General features: G+C 37.9%; 1 protein-coding gene across 1 annotated transcript in view; it reads right to left on the bottom strand.

Annotated features, from left to right (window-relative positions):
• Positions 1-23640, bottom strand: part of FZD3 (frizzled class receptor 3) — a 133959-nt gene that overhangs the window by 18974 nt on the left and 91345 nt on the right. The window contains exon 7 of the mRNA XM_081092871.1: positions 17796-18029. Within this exon, the coding sequence (XP_080948997.1) occupies positions 17796-18029 (234 nt within the window). The remainder of the gene's footprint in view (positions 1-17795; positions 18030-23640) is intronic.

Below are 23640 nucleotides of genomic sequence, written 5' to 3'. Positions count from 1 at the left end.
CCACACAGTAAGAATCTGCTTGGTCTGATTCTAGAAAACACAACGAAACAGTTTATGTACAGGAGTTTTTTGTTGAGATGACTGATAACTTAACGTATACAACACTGTATAAATGTTAAGACAAAGCAAAACAAAAAAGGCTTAAAAAACAGAGTAGAAATGTATGGCAGGCATTTAATTAATTCACATATAATGCCTTTTAGAGTTCTGACATTTGTGATTTTTATCAGCTTTTAAAATTTTGTTATATTCTCTAAATAACTGTCTATGTTTATGTTGTTTAAAAAAGCTCACATTATGCTTGGGGTCTTGCATATTACAGAAAGTGAAATAACCGATAACTATTAACTGTAGACACATAAATTTATATAATCTCCCAATTTCACTATCAGATTAAAGTACAGCAAAATTAGTATTTTATTAATTAAAAATGTTTAAATGAGAAGAAACAGCTTTCTAGCTTTTTTAATTAATAAAAAATAAGACAATTCAATAGATTTTCAGCGTCAAATTAACTTTTCTTTTTATGGCTGGGGGAGGGTGGTGATATCTTTATCATGCCAAAATAAACTTCAATGAAAACAAGAAAACTCTCAAAAGTAAATTTTGCCATCTATATAATAAAAGCCTAAGAGACCATTAAGGCCAGTCGCTATGATGCACACTGACCACCAACGGGCAGATGTTCAATGCAGGAGCTGCCCCCTGGTGGTCAGTGTGCTCCCACTGGGCTCACAGGTGGTGAGCGCAGTGGTGGTGGCAGGAGCCTCTCCCTCCTCCACAGCAGTGCTAAGGAAGGAGCAGTGAGCCAAGTAGTAAAGAAACAGCAAGCAGGCGGGCAGTAAGGAGCAAGAGGTCCCAGACTATGAGAGGGCACAGGCTGGGCTGAGGTGCATGAATTTCATGCACCGGGCCTCTAGTTTGAAAATAAAAGCAAGCAAGTTGTTTGAAGCTGGTATTAAAGATGTATGAAATGGGATTATTCTAGTGAAGTAAAAAAAAGATAAAGAATTCAATTTACTGTGATAACTCACAGCTAAGGTAGAAATAGCACCTGATAACAAGAGAACTTCCAGACTAATATTTTTATATCAGAGTCCTTTTTATGATTAAAAAAATAATTTTAAGCTCACATATAAATAAAATACATTATTTTCCAGTACATCATTTTCACCTCAACTCAATGTAAAGAACTACTGTGTTGTTCTTTTATTTCCTATTAAATGTTTCTGCTCACCAGAGTAGTTTGGGGGGAAACTAACTGAGGCAGGAATAAGGGAGTGAAGGAAGACATTTATAAATTTTCTTTTCAAAACTGGGGAGGGGAAAAGTACAGAAATAGAAAAACTGTGGATGACCAATATAAATTAAATCATTCTGGGATTATCTGCTTTATGTTATAGAATATCCCATTATCAAAACCCAGAAAATATTCAAAGAAATGTTTGGGCATCAGGTTCAAGTTTAACAAATGTAATCAAACATGCAGAGCAAGATATTTGAAAATGAAGATTAATTTTTAAACAGGCAATCAAAATAATATTGTAATGTAGGCATTGTAATATAGGCAAGTAACATAGGCATGAGAGCAGCTGGGAAATCTGATTTAATTTCTGGAAGCCAGGAGAGCTGCCTGATTCAGTGATCTGACCAAGGCACAGAACTATATAACCAAAGAAATCACACCAGAACAGTTCACCTTGCTATATCAACTTTCCATTATCAGACCACAAACCCAATTATCAGACCCAATAATTACCAAATAAATAGACCAAAGTGTTCAAGAGATTGATATGAGCGAATGCAGACAATTAGAGCAAAGACAATGATCTTTAAAAGTAACAGAAACCTCCTTGGCCTGGTTCTCAGAAAACACAATCTAAAAAAGAGAATTCTGCAGAGAGATGAACTAATGGAATTGCTACATTTTATCAGACAGCTAAAGAGGCTTTATGGAAACATATGCACAGCCAGAAAAAAATTAAATTTTTTTTTAACAAATCACATTTATCTCTAATAATATTTTAAAGCAGGATATATACATGTTCATGGCAATCTAGCAACTGTATTCCCTCAATGAATCTAAGAATACAACTTAAGAATAATTATTGAACAGAAAAGTTTCGATCTACTCTGAAATTCCTTTTACATTTTATAATTATTTTAATGTTGGTAAAACCCGATAGCTTTTTTCTTTTGTTAATCCTCACCCGAGGATATTTTTTCCATTAATTAAAAAAAATACTTTTAGTGATTTCAGAGAAGAAGGGAGAGGGAGAGATAGAAACATCAATGAGAGAAAATCATTAATTGGCTGCCTCCTGCACACCCTACATTAGGAATCAAGTCTGAACTGTGACCTCCTGGTTCATAGATTGATGCTTAACTGCTGCTGCAAACTGGCGAGGGCCCCGATAGCTTTTTAATTGGCTATATGGGCCAGTATTATCACTGCGTGGTTTATTCAAAGTTTAGGCTAACTAGCTATATTCATATTTAAGAGAACAAAAACCACATTTTATATGTCAGTTTTTCTGTATGTAAATTTGAGGTGCTTATATTGGTGCTTTAGGAGAATTTTTATTTTTATTTTTATTTATATATTGAGAATTTTTAAATAAAGCTTACATGTAAGCTTCCTCTCACTTTTATTATTGGTAATACAATTTTCCTCCTTTAAAATTACTTAAAATCATGAATGGGAAACAAAGTAACATATCTGAATCCTATCAATTTAAGAATAAATTGCATTAACAGTACAGGTTAATCTAGTAAATATAGTTCATGGGGGAAAAAAAGTAAGCCCAGATAATGATTATAAAATGGTCAAGAAACAACCACATTAAAGACAGGTGGAATTTGAGACTACCTAATCTAATGGCCTTGTTTCTTTCATTTACAAATGAGAAAACCAATCTAAGAGGTAAAACTCCAAAGCTACACAGTTTATTTGAAGAGAGACAAACCTAAAAATCAAGTTGCCTGACTCAAAATTCAGTGGTACTCAAAAATAACATGCCTTTTTACTAAGCATTTAAAATACTGCCAATTTAGAAAACAGAAATTATTTAACTCTATATAGTTTTATTCTAAACAAGCACAACACAAAAAAATAGTTGCAAGTTAGTAATATAAACAAGCTGACTTATATAACAAAAACCCCAGGTCAAGTAAAAATAATAATGTAGTTCACCCTATTGCAGGAAATATGATGAAATAAAAGCTTGAAAAATATCAGTGTTATAAATAGTAACTAGGGGCCCAGTGCACAAATTCGTGCACCTTGAAAGGAACTGTGGGTCCCAAGGCTGTGGTGGGCACGGGGGGGGGGTCTCGCCCCATCCTCCATGCCCCTGCCCAGCCCCTCCTGCCACCCTGCTCCTGCTGCCATCGCTCCCATGCGCTGACGGCACCAGCCCCAGTTGCTCTGCGCCATCAGCGGGTGCGAGTGGCAGCTGCTGCCCCGATCACCCCTCAGGAGCAGGGTGAGGTGGAGAAGCCCTCAGGTGTGATTGGGGCCAGCAGCTGCCGCTTGCACCTGCTGACAGCACTGAGCGATTGGGGCTGGCGCTGGGCACCGGCAACAGGTGCGAGCAGTGGCTCTGGTGCTGGCAGCAGGTGCTGGCAGCAGGTGCAAGCACCTGGCGGGACCATGGCACACAGGAGCAAAGAATTTTCAGTAACTACCAGAGGCTTGCCCCAATGACAGTGACCGGTGCCCCGCCTTGGTCTGGTACCCCTGCTCGTCTGCTCCACCATCCTGCCACGGCCAATGCCTGCCATGTTCCACGCTCTGCTGCCTGCTGCTGACACCCGCCATGTTCTACCCATGCCCCCTGGTGCTCAGCCCATGACATAGCGGCCAGTTTTTCAGTTGTTCGGTTGTTCCACTGTTTGGTCTATTTGCATATTAGGGTTTTATATATATAGATGTTACTAGTGAATGGTAATTACCAAAATTATGGAACTCTGAGTTCTCAAAATCTAAATTACAATATAAAAAAAACCTTTGTATTAAGTTAAACTGGTGACAGTGGCCAAAATAGGAATAAATTATGAGCAATGTTATCATTCCTTGAAAAATGTCCAAGAAAGGACACAATAAATTTTCTGAGATAGGTGATTCTTTAAAAAAAATAATAATCTGAAGAAACTTATCCTTCAATGAGTTTAAATAGATGGAACTACTCTTAAAGGAAATAATGTTGTACTGGAATAGTATCTGACTAAAACATAAGTGAAACTTTCTTTTATCTTTACAGCAAAAAATTTTTACTAATTAGAGAAATCGGAGAAAAAGAAATAGGTTTATTAACTAATTATATTAAATCTTTATATATCAACCAAAATAGTAATGTCTACGAAGATGGCTAGGCAGACCTTAACATTTTTCCCTAGATTTTGGATCCTGAGAGAAAATTATAATTCTATATGAATTTGGCTATAAAAGAAATCAAGGATTAAAGTTAAATTAGGAAAAAACTCTAGGAAACTGATTATAGTTATAAGAGAGGTAAAGGATGCTTGATCTTCCTATAACTCATACAACTGGAACAAAAGAGAAGGAAAGAGAATTAAATTATGAGGAGATGTCAACATTATTTTTTCATATAAAACAGACAGAAATAAGAATAATGTATAAAATTATACAGCTACTAAGAAACATAGCTGAATTAAATGTAAACACTTTATCTCATTTTAATCAGTTGTAAAAAAGGATAAAAGAAATGTAAAGGAATCATGAGTTCCTCTGTAAATCTTGGTTTTATAAAGTTATCTTTCATCTGCTTACATGAGGAAAAAAAATGGAGAAATTCTTACCTTTTATGCAGGTTTAAAAAACTATGTATACAAACATACAAACAATTAAGACAATACCTTACAATTTAAAGTTTTGCAGTGATGAAAACCAATAACTTACAGTAATCACCTTTTAAAACTTGTTCTTAATCAGGAAGAATTAGGCACATGAAAGTCCTCAAAGAAAACAAGTTATAAGGCTTACACTTATTTTATTTTTCTTACAACTTTCAGTGAAGCCAAGCGATTTTATATAATTCCATATCAAAGGTAACATATACTAGAGATCCCTAATTTCTGTTGGAAGGGACCTACAAATCCATCATACAAAATTTGAGAGCATACTGTGGTATTTTAGAGAGCCAACACAATTTAAGGGCAGAGCTACTCTTGAAAAAGAATCTCATTTTTAAAAGGATAATTGGATTGTTGATTTAAACATTATACCGAATGAACACTGGTCTAATTGCCTACTTTGTTGTTACTGCTATATAACACTGAAGACCATATCCTTGTTATCTACAACCCCCAAATTCTAACAGAAACATGTAAGTAGAGCAATTTATAGATTACAAAGCATTATAATACATGTTATCTCATTTGATCCTCACATATTCTGTGAGGTAAGTTGGGACCAAAAATTGCCTTATCCTCATTTTCAACTTGAAGACATTGAGACTAAGAGAAGTTAAATGACCTGTGCACTTCACACCATAATTATGGGTCTTTGAATTCCAAGCCCAGTGGAATTTTCATTACACTAGACTATGTAAGTCATCCAAGTATGATAATATATATAAATGTACCTTTGGCATGTCAAAAGTGGTATAAATATCACCAGAGTGAAATTTTGGTATATTAATGTTTTCTAAGTTTTAGCCAATGATCCTCTATTTTATAAAAAAAATGTAAGTCGTTCATTTTATTTCATGGGGCTAAAGCCTAAATCAAGATAGTTACAAATTTCAGTTATTTCCAGCAGTTATCACAAAGAAATTAATGAGGTAGGTTAAAATGTTGAAAAAATTTTCTAATTTGAAGAGATTCTTAGATTTCTAAATCTGCTTTAAGAAGAAGCAGAAAGAGAAAATTATTACTAATGAAGGTTTGCTTAAGTATTTATTCACCCAACTAATACCCAAAGATTTAATTTCACATAAAACCAAAAAGAGCCTAAATACTTCTAAGAATAGCTCTCACCATTAAAAATGAATATAAAGTGTTGGTACAAGTTTGTATGTGTATATGTGTGTATATATATACTTTATATATATATATATATTAGTTTAAATAGTAATATGGACTGGGAAATATGCTTCATTTGGTATAATTTACTTATTTCTTATTACTTGTTACATGTTATTTTGGTAAAGCAGAGTTAATTTCACTTAGTTTAAATTCAGATCCTTCAATTTTTTTTGAAGTGAGACTCACTGTTAAGAGTAAAAGTGAGTTGTATGACATGTTATTCATTTATTAAAAAATTTACTATGTACTAAGCCCTGTGCTAGTTACTGAATTATTAATCAATTATTCTTTGAAGCTATTATTTTAGCTTAATATTGTCTTGGATTTTTTAACTCCTGAATAAATTAAACATAATATTGGTAAAATCAAAGTACTTTCTGAAAACCTTTTGATTACATATTAACATTTGAGAGAGCACTATTATTTTCTCAGCTGTCAATTGAACGAACAAAACACTAAACATTATCATGTGCCAATCACAACACAAATTAAACATATGGTAAGAAAGCTGTCCAGACTTGCTCAAATTGGTTTAAGCTAGTTGAAACTTGAAATGCTGTTCGCTACATATAGTTCTTCAACTGTCTTTGAAAAACAAATTAATTTGGAGCACTAGTTTGATAAATAACATGGTCCAAACTAAATATTGTTATTCAAAACAATGAATTAACAAGATTAAATAAATTTTGTGCTGCAAAATTAAGATACTTCCAGTATCTTAATGTCAATAGAAGCCAGGCCTCTCTGGAGTTTAGAATATTTTTCTGAACTGAAATGTCAATATAGCATTTACATATATATCAACAGTTAAATAGAGAAGATATAAATGAATACATAAAATCAAGAAGCAAAAATCAGTATTTTCATAATGTTCAACTAACTGTCTATACTTGGCCACTTGTACAAGAAAACCAATTAACATTTTGGCAATTGATAACATAATGCAGATGGCGATGACTGACAACATCTTTGAGCTCAAACTGGTACCGTCTATTTTAACTTCTTATTTTTGTTTTTGAATGCTTGTGTTGGTCCTCTCATGCTGTTCTCAGGAGAGATTATCAGACAAAAGCCTCATGAATTGTTCATTTATTTATAAATAAGTTGTAAATTTGGCCTTCAGAGAAAAGGTTTACTAAATGTCAGTTATGAGGGAATTTATATTGTCTTGATCACTTACTCCAATTCCAAGGAGAAAGACAATGAAGACAGAAAAAAATTACATTGTGGGCCAAATGTTCAAATATATCTTATGCGGAATTAATAACAAAAATATTAACATGTACTTTGAAAAAAAATGATATATAATTACCAGAAAACTGACTTTTGTGTCTGATAAAAGCTACTTTTTCAACACCTAATTCTTTGTTACTTTTTGTTTTTTAAAAAAGAGAGTAAAAGTACACATGAACCAAACACATGTCAAGCAATGTATGATAGTAGCCCTCAAAGAAATCTCTTAAAACCTCAATAATCTTCATCCCTTATATTTTAGTTTTCAAAGAGTTTTCATATCATTTTTCATTTGATCCCCTATTTGACAACTTTGTGAGGTAGGTATTTATCTTTTATCTTCATTTACAAACAAGGGAACTAAAGCTCAGAGAAGTTGACTTTTTACAGGTTAAAAGCCAGCAAATGACAAAGCCAGGCCTCTCTGGAGTTTAGAATATTTTCTAAGGTGTCATTCTTGGATTATCTGCGTAAGAATCACCAATGGTATTTTTATAACTACAGATTTTAAATTCTTACCATCTTTGAGTTACAGAATGAGAATTTTGGAGAGTGGGGTCAGCATTTCACATTTTATAATGGAGAAATAAAGTGGAAAACAATTTTGTATCAGGTAATGATGTAAAAGTATAATATTGAGTCCACCTACATTTTCACGTGATATAATGAGACGCCATCAGATCATCAACAGAAGCAAATCAGTTCAAAACAGCCTGAAGCCTGGCTACAGATTAGAATCACCTAGAAAACTTATTTAAAAACCTATCCTCATCTGAATGAGAGGAAGGCTTGAGCATCAGAGGTTCCCCAAATGATTCTTACCTCTAGTCGGGGTTGAGGACATGCTTGTTTAAAATGTTTTTCTACACAATACATCCAGCATTTTCCAAAAATTTTCTCTCTCTTCTGATCAATTTCATGCCTAATACAGTTACCAGTTTTTATTGTAAATTATTTAAATGTTACAAGACAAAATGTCAAAAATTTTGAGTTGATATTTTTAAGATTACAAGATACTTCACAGCAAGACGAATCATGCTTCATTTAGTTACAGTGATTTTTCAGATACCCCATATAAATCACCACTTTGGACCGAGGTTATATATATTTCAGCTGTAAACAAGACTGATCCAGAATCTGAATACAAGGGAGGGGGCAAAAGCTGTAGCCTATTTGCTACTGGGCAATGCAAGTACAGACAATCAACTCATTGATAGGAGGGGCTGGATGTCAAGATCTGGTGGCTTTGGCAAGATCACATCTCACTGCAGAAAAATACAACAATGAATACAGAGAAAACATTTTGCCATTTTGTAATTGTGGTTACCACAAAAAAACCTTATAATGTGTGATGCTTATCTTATTACATGTCTCCATGAACAGATCTGAACATAAAGTTCTCTACGAATTAATATTACTACATGGGAAAAGGCTACAAATTATTTTTTCCAACATGCATATGGATATGTTATAAAAACACTGCCAGTAAAAGGAATATTTACAAAAGTAATAAAAACAGCTCACTTATTGGGAAAAAATGGCCACTGATATTCCTAATCCTGTATCTCTCTGGATGAAATTTATTTTGATAGAATTTTGAAAAAGCCTTCAATACTCTAATCAGATTCTTCTGTTGATCTTATATTCTATCAGTTAAAATACCCTTGCTGATTTATCAAATTCTCTTACAGTTTAAAACCACAGTTCTTTTTCACTTATGGAAATAAAACTACAAAATCCTACCATTCATCCGAGAAATAAGCCTTGCATAGAAAATTCTTTAATTCTGAAATTTTGTTTTATTAACAGAACGACTAGAATGTTGTCTCACAACTAGTTGACATTATATATGAAAGTTCACTACAAAGCAGTCACCACACATTTAGGATTTTTCTAAATATAAAATAGTGGGTTTATAAAAATGCTTACCAGACAAATAATTCTCTCTTCATTACCTAGAAATAAGAATTATTTATGTGACAATATAATTTTAAGACGCCTTGATATTCCAAGTTTGATGCAATATAAAAAGCAAAAATTTACTCTTCCAATGGACACATCTGCACCTGACTGAACGCATGATAACAGTGAGTTACAGCAGTCAGTCATGCTAAAGGCAAAGAATAAAATCTGCTTTATAAACGGCACAAATTTTCCACCTTGGGACAAATTAAGCACTGGTTCCATCTTCTTCAATAACTCGGTTCATGCTGGTGCCATGTGTGATGTGAGTCATAGGATTATTACTGAGATCCCGGATGCTGCTATGTCGTGACTGTTCATTGAGACGATGAGAACTACTGTGCCTGGAGTGATCTGTTAGTCGTGACATGCTGCCATGAGGTAGTCTCTCTTCCATTCCTCTGTAACTGCAGGGAGTATACCTAGTACAGGAGAGTTTATTTTGAAGCAAGTAATAGAACACACGAGAAAAATAACACTAAATTTTTCATGAAAATGCTGCACTAAAGGAAATAATTAGGAAACCAACAAGTGAAAAAGTAACAACCATCTTTGATGATATACAGCAATTTCATTAACACTGTAGAATTATTCATATGGCTAACCAAAAAAAGGGAAGAAAATATACTCATTGGATTCAGAATTAAGGTCCTATTCTTTGCAAAAGGACAGAAATTAAGGTTAATTTTTCTCATTCAAATAAGTTATGGTTTATGGGGTGAGTTCAAGAAGAGGAGGAAAAACAATGGAGGAAAGATGGCACTGGCCTCAGGAGTGTAGAAAGTTGGCTATAATCAGAAGTACAGCAACTCAAATTTTACTAAAAGATTAGGAAGAGGGAGCATATGAAATTAGAGGAGAAATTTGTGTAACCAAAAAGGAAAAGGAAAAAAGATGAATGAACTGGCAAGCAACAATGACAGCATGTGCTGACAGCTTCTTTCCAGATAGCCCAGTTAACAATTAAATTAACTACTGTAAATGATGTTAATTATTTTTCCTCGGTGCTGTGAGGATACTATGCTATTTCATAGAGGTACATCTACTTAAATATACATAACAACATACTAATACACTATAACTTATATTCCTGCTAAAGCAAATTCTCTCAGTACCCTGAACAAAGATGCAGCTTTTGAGTATGCCAACGGCTACACTGGTTGTTGTGGACAGTCTTCTCCTCCATCGTTGTACTCATTTTGAAAGCAGCAATGGGGAGCTGTTAAATTTTCTTTTGTACCAATCCTGACTCACTGAGCCCCTATCAGATATAAGAATACTCACACTCAGATGTACACCTTTTTGTAAAAAGTATTTAATTTAGGATAACAAATCTCAAAGAAAACTAACTGAATATAATTTATAACTTTAACATATTACATTTTAAGTAATGTTTCTAAAAATAAAAAAGAATATAGCAGGCCATTTCTTTTTAAAATAGCCATCAAAATAACTAATATGCAGCTGAAGACCTATTGGGTGTCAAAGTATTTATTTATCATTCTTTCATAATTATAACAAATTTCATGACTCAGTATGAACCACTTATAAAATTTAAAGATTTTTAAAACTATGACTTTACTGATTTTAGAAAGAGGAAAAGAGAGATAGAAACATCAATGATGAGAGGATCATCAATTGGCTCCTTCTTGTATACCCCGCCCACCCCCCTCCACTGGGTATCAACTCCACAACCCAGGCATGTGCCCTGACCAGGAATCCAATAGTGACCTGGTTCATGGGTTGATGCTGAAATACTGAACCACATTGTCTAGGCTAAAATTTAAAGATTTTAAAGACTGATTCATGAACTTCTGAGGAGATCTAGTTTGATAGTGTGCTTATTAAATAATGTTTTCATTAGATCAGAGATTTTAAAAATTGAAAAGTCCTTTTAATATTATAAAAGAAAGCATATCTTTTGTTTTCAGTTTTAAATTTGACTTGCATATTTTGATAAAATAATTACAGTGTTAATTGAAAATTTCAGAATGAGCTTGGTATTCTATTATTATTTTGCAAAACAATTATTGCCCTAAACTGAGTGAAAGATTTTTCCAAATTTGATCTGCCAGCTAATTTGAAGCTCTTTCACCTATCATGACTTCATAAGTATTGTTTAAAATAAATATGGCAAATAAATCAAATGAAAAAAATCTGCTTCAGCTCTAGGAATGATATCAGATTAATTAAAAAACACCAAATCACTACTTAAAATACGAATTGGATATTTTCTTAAACGAAACCTATGTTTCTTAGTTATGAATATGAATCAAAGAATACATTTTTCATAGAAAAATTACTATATTGAGTTATCATGTCTATTTATTAAAGTGAAATATATGGCTATCCACAAAATTCTATAATATAAATAACCTGCCCATGGATAATTAGAAATCAACTACATAGAAAAATAAATTTAATTATAGTATTTAATCTCAATTGTATATGTGGGACTTACCAAGTTTATTTATATTTTGACAATCATTTAAACCACTGTGACCATCTAACATACACTATGAAAATGTACATTAATCTTAATGTAAGCTTAGGCAAAAATAATTAGGATGGTTAATTTGCTGAAAAGATAATATGGTGTAGTCCAAAGTCAAAATGAAAAAAACTTGAAGATGATTTACTCTCTTTGATTCTCTATACAATGAATAATTCAATTCATTGTAATTTCAATAGTATCTCATTATGCATTCCCTAACTTTCCCTTGTTGACACCTAGTTTTACCATCCTACTCACTCACTGTAATTCAAATATGGCAACTGAATCAAATGGAAAAAATTTTTTTACCTACCTTTACCTACCTACTCATCCACTTGCTTTACTAACCATCTTCTCATCTAATCACCTATTACTTATTCTTTGAAGTTGATTTACATGTGTAAGGTATTTGCCTCAGGGCATTTATTTTACATAGCACTGAGATCAATTATCCATCAAGGAGTCTGGACTAGAGTATTGTGAATGTGTGTGTGTATGTGTGTGTGTGTGTTTATGTGTGTGTTATTTCATAACCAAGAAACCATAAGATGATGAGAAAAAGATGGCCAAAAGATAATGTTAACAAGTAAACTTAAAAACTGGCTGATGGCCCTAGCTGGTTTGGCTCAGTGGATAAGAGTACTGGCCTGCAGACTGAAGGGTCCAAAGTTTGATTCCAGTCAAGGGCAAATGCCTGGGTTGCTGGCTCGATCCCCAGTAGGGAGCATGCAGGAGGCAGCCGATCAATGATTCTCACTCATCACTGATGTTTCTATCTCTCTCTCCTTCTCTCTTCCTCTCTGAAATCAATAAAAAATATATTTTAAAAAATCTCCATGAAATGGCTTTTGGAATTATGATAATCCCTGTTTAGAGTTTTGGGTTTAATGTGGTCTGAGGGTATGGCAGAGAGGCTTACAATATGAGTGTTCTTGCACCACATTATAGAACAACCTTAGTAGGCCGCCTTTATAGTTCTGGGCCCTGAATTTCTGGGAAATGCTCACAGTATTTCTAAAATCATTTGTTATTCAATATACTTGTGTGTATATACTATATATACAAACGGAGGAAAGACAACTGTATTGAAAATAGGTCACGCCAAAAGAACGATTTAAAAAGCAATTAACTGCCATGGTGATTCCATGACACTATTTTTTATTGATTCCCTCATATGTGTATAGTATAAGCACTTTCTCTGAATCATATGCTGGCTATTCTTCTTATATTATTATTACTGTAAGTATTTTACCAAGGTCTTGTTCTTGATCTGTTCTTTTTTAAATTATGACTTAAGGGCTTCTCACAATTTTAATTACCAACTCCTTATATTAATGATTATAAACTTCCTTATCTAAGCTCCAGATTACAGAGGCTGAAATTCCCTATGTTTAATTACCTTCAGAAATTCTCTATTCAGTATGAACTTATCTTTTGTTACCATTCATTCACTCTATCTTCTCTAAGATACTTTCATGGGCCAATCTGGTCTTTCCCTTTTCTGAAGTTCCACAACATCAATCATCTATAGCATTCACTGTTTTAATTATATGCTGACTTGCACTATTACTTAATTAGTTCTTATGTATATATCTTATCTTCCTTAAAAGGTCATATGTTCCTAGAATGCAGAAATTATACTTTAACTTTCTTCTATATATCTCTATATATGGACTACCACATGCATATGCATAAGCACTGTACTAAAAATAACTGTCCAATCCTTATTGAAAAGGAGGAGGCTAATAATATCAAATGTCAAATGTCATAGTTATTTCATGGAGGATGGTGTTGACAAAATGTATTCTAATTCCCTCCCTCCTTATGAGTGTCATAAGATAGGACCCCTAAATTACTGTAGAAACTTCCCAACTGAGCTTACTTAAAATCTTCTCTCCTAGGCTGCTGCCAAAGTGATCGTTCTCAAATACAAAGCTGAACTTATCACCACAATTGCCCACACATACGTACTATGCAATAGCCATACTCCAGTACCTAACTCCTCTGTTCTCCTTGCCTCTGCATATATATTCTTTCCCTGTCTTTAATTTCTAAGTGCTTCCCCTGAATCATATTCAATGTAGCAGTGCAATGTTGTTTGTGAAGTTTTCTCTGACTATCCATGATAATTTGATGGGTTTCTTCCCTGGGATCCTAAAGCACCCTGTATATATTTTTTAAAATATATTTTATTGATTTTTTTTCTTTTTTTACAGAGAGGAAGGGAGAGGGATAGAGAATTAGAAACATCAATGAGAGAGAAACATCGATCAGCCTCCTCCTGCACACCCACTACTGGAGATGTGCCTGCAACCAAGGTACATGCCCTTGACCGGAATCGAATCTGGAACCCTTCAGTCTGCAGGTCAATGCTCTATCCACTGAGCCAAACCGGTCAGGGCTATAATTTTATTATACACAAGGAAAAAATAGATAAAAAATAGAAAATATAACACAGTCAAAAAAAGACTGCTGCTTTTTAAAAACAGAGAGTAGCTGACCCATTAGAAGGCAAAAGATCTTATGAGAAGTCTCAATCTAAAAAGAAAGTATAGAAATCATATCCTACACTAGGACAGAGAAGACTGAGAGAAAGGCTAGGATGAGATTGAAAAGATACTAGACAGTTATAGAAACAGATGTTTTAAAGTTAACATAGAATGCTTTCCATTTTAGGCCTACAAATTTTCATTCTTTCAATTTCCCAAACTGGAAATTGTTAAGAAAACAACAACAACACAAACATTTGATATAGTTCTCTCTAGTTGCTATTATTCCATCATCAATTCCTATCTTTTCATTTCTTCTTTCTAAATATTTTTCAGATCAGTTCTTCCTCTCTTCCTTTTGCCACTACTTTCCTATTAATCTTCATCATCTCTTAACTGAATTATTGCAAAACTCCTTAGAAGTGTCTAATCATTGGCAAATTTAATAAGAAAATACATCCCCTTCTCTCATTCTCTCTGTGAATCTTCTCTGATCCTGTGCCCTTTTTATTTTTGTAAGTAAAAATTGGCTAGAATATAGACATTCCCATTTTGACTACATATTATCTATGGCTGCTTTCATGCTACAACAGCATAAATGAATAGTTACAATAGAGATTGGATAACTCACAAAGCCTAAAATATTTATTATGTGGCTCTTTATAGAAAAAGTTTGACAACCTCTGGACTACACAGTCTTCCCTTGGTATCTGCCCAAGATTAGTTTAGGACCCCCACAGATACTAAAATCCATGGATGCTCATCTTTATATAAAACTAGAGACCCGGTGCACAAATTTGTGTGCTGGTGGGGTCCCTCGGCCTGGCCTGTGGGGATTGGGCCAAAACTAGCAGCCCGACATCCCCCAAGGGTTCCTGGAGTGCGAGAAGCCGCAGGCCAGGCCGAGGGACCCCACTGGTGCACGAATCAGTGCACCAGGCCTCTAGTATGCATATAAGATCTTTGGTTAATCTCTTCCCACCCTTCCCCCTCCCTCCTTTTCTCTGAGATTCATCAGTCTGTTCCATGTTTCCATGCTTGTGGTTTCCACTCCTGCATTGAATGTCTGCCCCCTGGTGGTCAGTGTGCATCATAGCTACCAGCCAGTCAGCTGGTTGGCCAGTTGCTTAGGCTTTTATATATACAGACTAGAGGCCCGGTGCACAAAAATTTGTGCACTTGGGGGGGGCGTTTCCTTAGCCCAGCCTGCGCCCATTTGCAGCCCAGGACCCCTTGGGGGATGTCCACCTGTTGACTTAGGCCCACTCCCCAGGGGATCAGGCCTAAGCTTGCAGTCAGACATCCTTCTGGCAGCCAGGGAGCCATCGGGGGATGTCCAACTAAAGGCTTAGGTCCCCAAGGGAGCTGTGATGAAGAAGCTGGGGTGACAGAGGAGCCACGCTGTCCCGCTCCACCGCCCTGGATCGGGTCGCACACGGGACACCTGGATGGCGGTCGGCCGATCACTGCTGCCCCGCCTGGCTGCCCCGGGTCGGGTTGCACACCTGTATGCAGATAGCAGGCCCGGATGGCGGCAGGGCAGGTGGGATGGCACTGTCCCATCCCACCGCCCCAGGTGGCAAATAGCAGGCCCGGATGGTGGTGGAGTAGGTGAGATGGCGCTGTCCCGCCCTGCCTGCAGTATGCAAATTAGCTGCCATCTTTGTTGGCAGTTAATTTGCATATCATGCTGATTAGCCAATGGGAGGCGTAGCGAAGGTATGGTCAATTACCATGTTTGTCTGTTATTAGATAGGACTAGAAGCCCGGTGCACGAAATTCATGCATGGAGGGGGAGTTCCCTCAGCCCAGCCTGCACCCACTCCAATCGGGGAACCCTCAGCAGTTGGACATCCCTCTCACAATCTGGGACCGCTGGCTTCTAACCACTCACCTGCCTACCTGCCTGATTGCCCCTAACCTCTCTGTCTGTTTGCCTGATCATCCCTAACTGCGTCAGCCTGCCTGCCTGCTCATCCCCAACTGCCCTCCCCCTGCCATCCTGATCTCACACCCAACTGCCCTCCCCTGCTAGCCTGGTGCCCCCAATGGCCCTCTTCTGCCAGCCTGATCTTGCTCCCAAATGCCTTCCCCTGCAGGCCTGACCTCGCCCCCAACTGCCCTCCTCTGCTGGCAAATTTGGTTCTGACTGGTCAGTTTCTATGCCAGTCAGCAACAAAAGCTCCACCTCCTAGGCAGCCATTGGCTCCTTAGAGTCACCCAGATTTGATTCTGATTGGTCAGTTTCTATGCCTGTCAGTGTCTCTGGACCTATCAACGGGGCCTGATCAGAAAGGCGGGGCTGAACAGCAGCCCGGGTGGAGGTCTGGAGAGAAATAGAGGCGCGGCTGTTGGCCAGGCCTGGAGAGAAAGAGAGGCAAGTTCTGATCAACCTACGGATCAGGCCCTGTCTCTCTCTGCAGGCCTTTCTCTGGGCCTGATCCGCAGCCCCCTAGGGCCTAGGCAGTCAGTGCTGGGTCGGGGCACCCTTAGCAGCCTCAGTCAGTGCTGGGTCACCACAGCAACCCAGCACTGACTTCCGGTCTGGTCAAGCCTTCAGTCCTTACGACCCTGGCTCTTTAGTATATAGATGGTATATTTGCATATAGCCTACACACACACCCCTATATATTTTAAATCACCCCTACATACTTTAAATCAGCAGTCGCCAACAGGTGGTCCTTGAGGTCTGGAAAGATTGGCGACCGCTGCTTTAAATCATCTCTAGATTACTTATAATATCTAACACAATGTAAATAGTTGTTTTATTGTACTGTTTACGAAATGACAAGAAGAAAAAGTCTGTACTTTTAAGTCTGTATTTTTAAGTCAGACACAACCACCATAAGTCAAACTACATTGTACACATCAGCAACAAAGTAACACTTTCCCCCCAATATTTTCCATACCCATTTGGTTGAATCCTGAATGCAAAACCCATAGATACGAAGGGCCAACTGTACCATCATACTTACATTTTACTTTAATTGTTCACTTACAATAATAACAGAGGTTAAAATCAGGCACTTACTAAGACAGGCACTGTACTAAGCAATTGGATATATTATCTCATTAATTTTTTTACAACAGTCCTAAAGGATATTATTACTATTTCCATTTTACAGATGAGGAAAACTGAAGCTTATCATTCCAGATCCCATGTTGTAAACCACAACATAAGCAGTGACTATATTATTATTCTTTAAAACTGTGAGCTTATTAAAAACATAGATTATGCCTATATCATCTTTGTATTCCCCGAACAGTAGCTGATATAGTAGGTATTCCACAACTGTTTGCTAAATTAATCTTACTAACATAACCATTTTCATCCTGCCTTCTCCCTACTCAATACCCTTTGATGACTCCATATTTTTTACTGCAGCAAGTCTAAGCTTTAAACTCCTCTGACTGGCTTTAAATTGGACCATAATCTGGGACAACTGTTCCTAGCAAAGTTCAAAAAAATTGAAAATGTTCAACTTCTATTTCAGAATTGGCTATTCTTCCTTAAGCTGTGTAACTCTAATTCAGCATATGAAATAAACTAAGCTAGCAATAAAACTCACCTGCCATCACGAGATCTGTGGAGGCTGCCGTGATAGCTGCTCACTTTGCTGTGGACACTCCCTGCTTTGCTTCTCTGATCATCCACCATAGCCAGCTGAGTTGAAGAAGCATGTGTGGATGTTCCTTGAGTGGAAGTTCCTCTTGATTTCCTTATAATAGGAGTATTTGGATCCCTCAGCAGGGACTGAGCAAAATCAGGTTCTTGGAGTACTTGTCGGCTCTCATTCACTATCCTAGACAACAAAATACTAAGTTTAAGATACAGTTAACATTCCTATAGACTAACAAACAATACTTTTGTGACGCACTGATGTTATTCTTTAAATTAATTGCTGTCCACATAATTTCTTTAGAACAGATATAACATTGTTAACAGACAAAAGAGTTTATAACAAAAATTCATCTCAATCAGCCCAACTGGCATGGCTCAGTGGTTGAGCAACGACCTATGAAACAGAAGGTCACGGTTCAATTCCAGGTCAAGGCACATGCCTGGGTTGTGGGCTCGAGCCCCAGTGTGAGGTGTGCAGGAGGCAGCCAATCAATGATTCTCTCTCATCACTGATGTTTGTCTCTCTCTCCCTTTCCCTTCCTCTCTGAAAGCAATAAAAATATATTTTTAAAAAATTCGTGTCAATCTGTTCTCTAAAGTGATAGACAGAAAGAGATCTGTGCTAGAATAAGAAAATAAAAATTTTAGTTTCAACTCTATCAATAAATATGTGATCTTAGGCAAGTCACTACCTCCTTTCCTTCATTTTCCTTATCTATAAAATGAAGTTATATTAATCATTTCTAAAAAGTCTCTTTCAGCTAAAGAATTTTATGATTTGCAAGGGCACTAAAATATTACAAAGATATTACTATAAAATAGAGGAACTGTTTAATTGCATCGTTTATGGAAGTAATGGAGGCCTCAGATACATTTTTAACTTATAAGAGCAGTTGTTTTAAGGCTACAACTTAATTTTCTGGTAGAAGCAGTTGTCTAATGGTGGAATAAACGTGAATGGTCATAATTAGAACAAAAACATGAAAAATTACTTTAAGCAAACATATAATTAAGTCTCAGACATATTAAAGGCTTAAGGAAAAAAATTAAGGAGATAAATTATTGTCAAAGGCAAAAGTTTTTAACTGCTATGAAAGTATTAAAAGCAAATGTTTAAGATGATGAACAAAGGAGTAATTAAATTAATAAAAGAGCCAATTAAATTGTTGCAAAGATCCCTGTCTCAGTTTATGTAAATCAGTGACTTGAGAGTCAGGATTAAAGTTAAAATTAGATAAAAAATTTCATTAAAAAAACAACAACCTCAAATATGTAAAGATTGGATCATACAGTGAGAAAGTGCATATATTCTTTTTTCAAATTATAAAAGCATTGTTGTTGTTTTTAGAACTTGGGTAGAAGGGCTGGAGGAAAACTGACATTTGTTAAGTACCTGCATTGTGCCAGGTATTTTAAATATATTCTTCTTTGATCCTTTAAAAAATCATTTTATTTAAAATTTATTTTTAGCGAGAAAGAAAGGGAGAGAGAAACATCAATGTGAGAGCAAAACATCAATCAACTTCCTCCTCTATGCCCCTGTGACAGGGATCGTGACATGAAACCAGGGCATGTACCTTGACCAGGAATCGAAGCTGCAGCAAACTTTTGGTGCACAGGACAACACCCAACCAACTGAGCCACAATGGACAGGACTACCCTTTTTTTCTTTTCTCAATATATTTTTATTGATTTCAGAGAGGAAGGGAGAGGGAGATAGAGACAGAAACATCAATGATGAGAGAGAATCATTGACTGGCTGCCTCCTGCACACCCCTGTGGATGTGCCCTGACTGGGAATTGAACTGTGACCTCCTGGTTCAAAGGTTGATCCTCAACCACTGAGCCACACTGGTTAGGCCAGGGCTATTCTTCTTAATAATGTTTTTGTTATGGAGACGAATGTCCTGAGAGACTATTTCTAAGAGGATATGAGATATCTATTAAGAATAAATATTGTGGTCCACATTTTATAGATGAAAAACTGAGGTTTGAAGGGATCAATGGACTTTCCACAACAAAATCAGTAGTTAGGGATCAAACTTAAGTTTAAGTGGCTTAGAAACCAATCATCAAGTAATGATAAAACAATGTTTACATAATCCTGAAAACAAAGTGTCAAAAACTAAATAGAAGAAAGAGTAAGTCAAAAATAGCACCGTCCTAACTTGGAGGGCCACAATGACTTTGCTGAGAAGGTATCCATGGTTGCAGAAAACCAAGTAAAAGGATCCTTGGGAACTTTTATCAGTGTGAAAAAGATTCTGGCCCAACCAGGTTCTCCCAATAACTAGAATGATTCCTCATAAGGGTAGGTTGGGTAGCTCTATGTGGAATTTCCAATACAACCCCATACAGAATTATTTGTTTACTAGAGGCCTGGTGCATGAATTTGTGCATGGGTGGAGTCTAGCCGGCTTGCCCCGATAGAGGCCAACTGGGCCAGGCCAGCCAGGGGTAGGGGACAGGGGAAGTTGGCCAGCCGACCTTGCCCCCTGGTTGAACTCCAGTAGAACTCCCGGTCAAGGGGATAATTTGCATATTACCCTTTTATTATATAGGACTAGAGGCCCGATGCACAAAAATTTGTGCACTTGGGGGTAGAGGGCCCCTCAGCCCGGCCTGTGCCCTCTCACAGTCTGGGACCCCACAGGGGGGACCACTTGCTGGCTTAGGCCTGATCCCCGGGCCTAAGATGGCAATCAGACATCCCTCTGGCAGCCTGGCAGCCCTTGGGGGATGTCCACTTGCCAGCGGGGAGCAGACATAAGCTGCAGTCAGACATCCTTAGCGCTGCTGAGGAGGCAGGAGAGGCTCCCACCACCACCGCTGTACTGGCAAGCCATCAGCCTGGCTTGTGGCTGAGCAGAGCTCCCCTATGTGGGAGTTCACTGACCACCAGAGGGCAGCTCCTGCACTGAGCATCTACCCCCTGGTGGTCAGTGTGTGTCATAGTGACCAGTCATTCCCAGTCTTTCTGCTGTTAGGGTCAGTTTGCATATTGCCCTTTTATTATATAGGTTAGAGGCCTGGTGCACGGGTGGGGGCCGGCTGGTTTGCCCTGAAAGGTGTCCCGGATCAGGGTGGGGATCCCGCTTGGGTGCCTGGCCAGCCTGGATGAGGGGACGATGGCTGTTTGCAGCTGGTCACACCCCCTTCAGGGTGGGAGTCCTCACTGGGGTGCCTGGCCAGCCTGGGTGAGGGGCTGAGGGCCGTTTTCAGGCTGGCGGGCGACTGAAGCTACCAGCCTATTTTTTATTTTTTTATTCTGGGATTTATTTACCTTCTATAGCTGTTACTAGAGCTGAGAGCTGGCTCCAGCTCTGAGGCTGTGGCTAGCTGAAAGCAGGTATCTGGGTTTGTTTAGCTTCTATAATTGAGACTCTGTTGCCATCACTGGCGCTCTAAGCTCTGAGGCTGTGGTGGCTGAAAGCAGGTATCTGGGTTTGTTTAGCTTCTATAATTGCAACATTGTTGCATCTGGAGCTCAGAGCTGGGCCGTGGCAGGCGGGGAACCTTGGCTTCCTCCATCACTGGAGCAAGCAAGCCTCATGTTCGCTTCAGCTGTGTGGCTGCCGGCCGCCATCTTTGTTGGCAGTTAATTTGCATATCCTGCTGATTAGCCAATGGGAAGCGTAGCTGAGGTATGGTTAATCACCATGTTCGTCTATTATTAGATAGGATGATCCAGAGGTGACCAGGAATGTTTAATTCAAGTCCCTTCCTCAGCTTTATGTTGTACTGTGATTAAAATATATTTAAAATGTTCAACAAATACACAGATAAATCACAGTAAATCCTACAAAAAAGACTCCATGAAAGCAGGAACTTGTCCTGCCTTGTTTGCTATTGAATCCCTGGCATCCCAAAATAGTTCATGGCACATAGTAAGCATTCAATAAAGACTTCTTGCCGAAACCGGTTTGGCTCAGCGGATAGAGCGTCGGCCTGCGGACTGAAAGGTCCCAGGTTCGATTCCGGTCAAGGGCATGTACCTGGGTTGCGGGCACATCCCCAGTAGGAGATGTGCAGGAGGCAGCTGATCGATGTTTCTCTCTCATCGATGTTTCTAACTCTCTATCTCTCTCCCTTCCTCTCTGTAAAAAATCAATAAAATATATTTAAAAAAAAAAAAAAAAGACTTCTTAAAGAATGAATTAATGAAAAAAAAAAAGAATGAATTAATGCCTAGAAAATATATTTTTGTGGTTGCTGTTGAATGCATCTTTCCCCTTCTTTCCCTCTCTGCCCTATGAAACTGTATTTAAAGGAGAAATACATTATCTGATATCACTAGTAGCAGTCTCAGGATAAGAAATATATATATTTTAAATGTAATTATTTTATTTCAATTTAAACTGTTTAAGAGAAACTACTAATCACTAATATTTTAGAAAATACAGATTTTGGTTATTGAGGCACTTTAAAAGTTGCATAGTGAAAGTACATTAACCCTCGAGAAAACCAAGATGGCGGCATAGGTAAACACCAGAAATTGCTACCTTGCACAACCACTTCAAAAATACAACTAAAAGACAAAACCGGCATCATCCAGAACCACAGGAAGGCTGGCTGAGTGGAAATTCTATAACTAGAAGGAAAGAGAAAAGCATACTGAGACTCAGAGGTGTGGAAGTAATGCAGAGGTACGGAGGTGCACATGGAAAGGGCTGACAACTGAGGACATGGCTGTCTTTTTCAATCGGGAGGGAGACACAAGCTCCCAACTACTCTGAACGCCAGTTCCAGGCAGTCTCTGGGGACCCAGACTCATACGGGGAGAAACTGGACTGTCTGGCATCAGTCAGAACTCGAGGGCGGCTTTCTCTCAGAGATGCTTGCAGTGATTACCGCGGACGCTGAGACGTGGGGCCTCTTAGGGTAGGACTGGGGAGCAGCCATAGCTGTTTGCTCCACCCTGTTGATTCCCTGAGACCCCGCCCCACCCAAGCTGTGTGCAGAGGCTTTTACATATGAATGCCCAGGCCCTTTGCAATATAAAAATACCTAACTAACTGCAGCTGGGTCAGAGAAACCCAGAACATCCAAAAGAAGGCCCAAGGCCCCACAGCAGCTTGCACTGCTTCACAGGTGGGCCTCATCTGGGCACCTCCAAACTCCAAACAAAGAAGAGGAATCTGCAGATCTCTCCATAGCTCCTGCTGGGTAGCCTCAGGCAGAGGCTAAATTAGCATCTCCTTAGAGATCCAAGAGCCAGTGTACCCAGTGGTCAGAGTGGACCATCCAGATTACAATTCCTCAGATCCACAAGGGACACACTCAGGGGGCAGACTCAGTGAGCACCAAAGCCCCACTGAGGCAAGTCTTGCCCCATAAGGGTGCCTCCAGCACAGAAGTTCTCCCACCATAACCACAGCTGATTCTCATAGCCAATTTGCCTGGAGGCCAAATCCTCCCAGTGATACCTACAACAATCAAGGCTTAACTACAACAAGCCTGTGCACAAAGCCCACAAAGGGGTGTACCAAGAGTGTCTACCTCAGGTAACTGGGGAGGCTGAGCCACTGGGCCCTACAGGACACCTAGCACACAAAGCCACTCCACCAACACAGGGAAGCAGCCAAAATGTGGAGACAAAGAAATAGGTCACAAATGACAGAAATGGAGGAAAGCAAACTACTGGATATAGAGTTCAAAACCACACTTATAAGGTTTTTCAAGAATTTTCTAGAAACCGCTGATAAATTTAGTGATACCCTCAAGAAATCAAGTGAGACCCTTGAGGATATGAAAAAGGACCAAGTAGAAATTAAGCATACACTGACTGAAAT

This window comes from Myotis nattereri (genome assembly GCF_964212035.1).
Source record: "Myotis nattereri genome assembly, chromosome: 5".
In the NCBI taxonomy this organism is placed as follows: domain Eukaryota; kingdom Metazoa; phylum Chordata; class Mammalia; order Chiroptera; family Vespertilionidae; genus Myotis; species Myotis nattereri.
The sequence above is the reverse complement of the archived record's forward strand: the minus strand, read 5'-3'. Positions and strand labels throughout refer to the sequence as shown.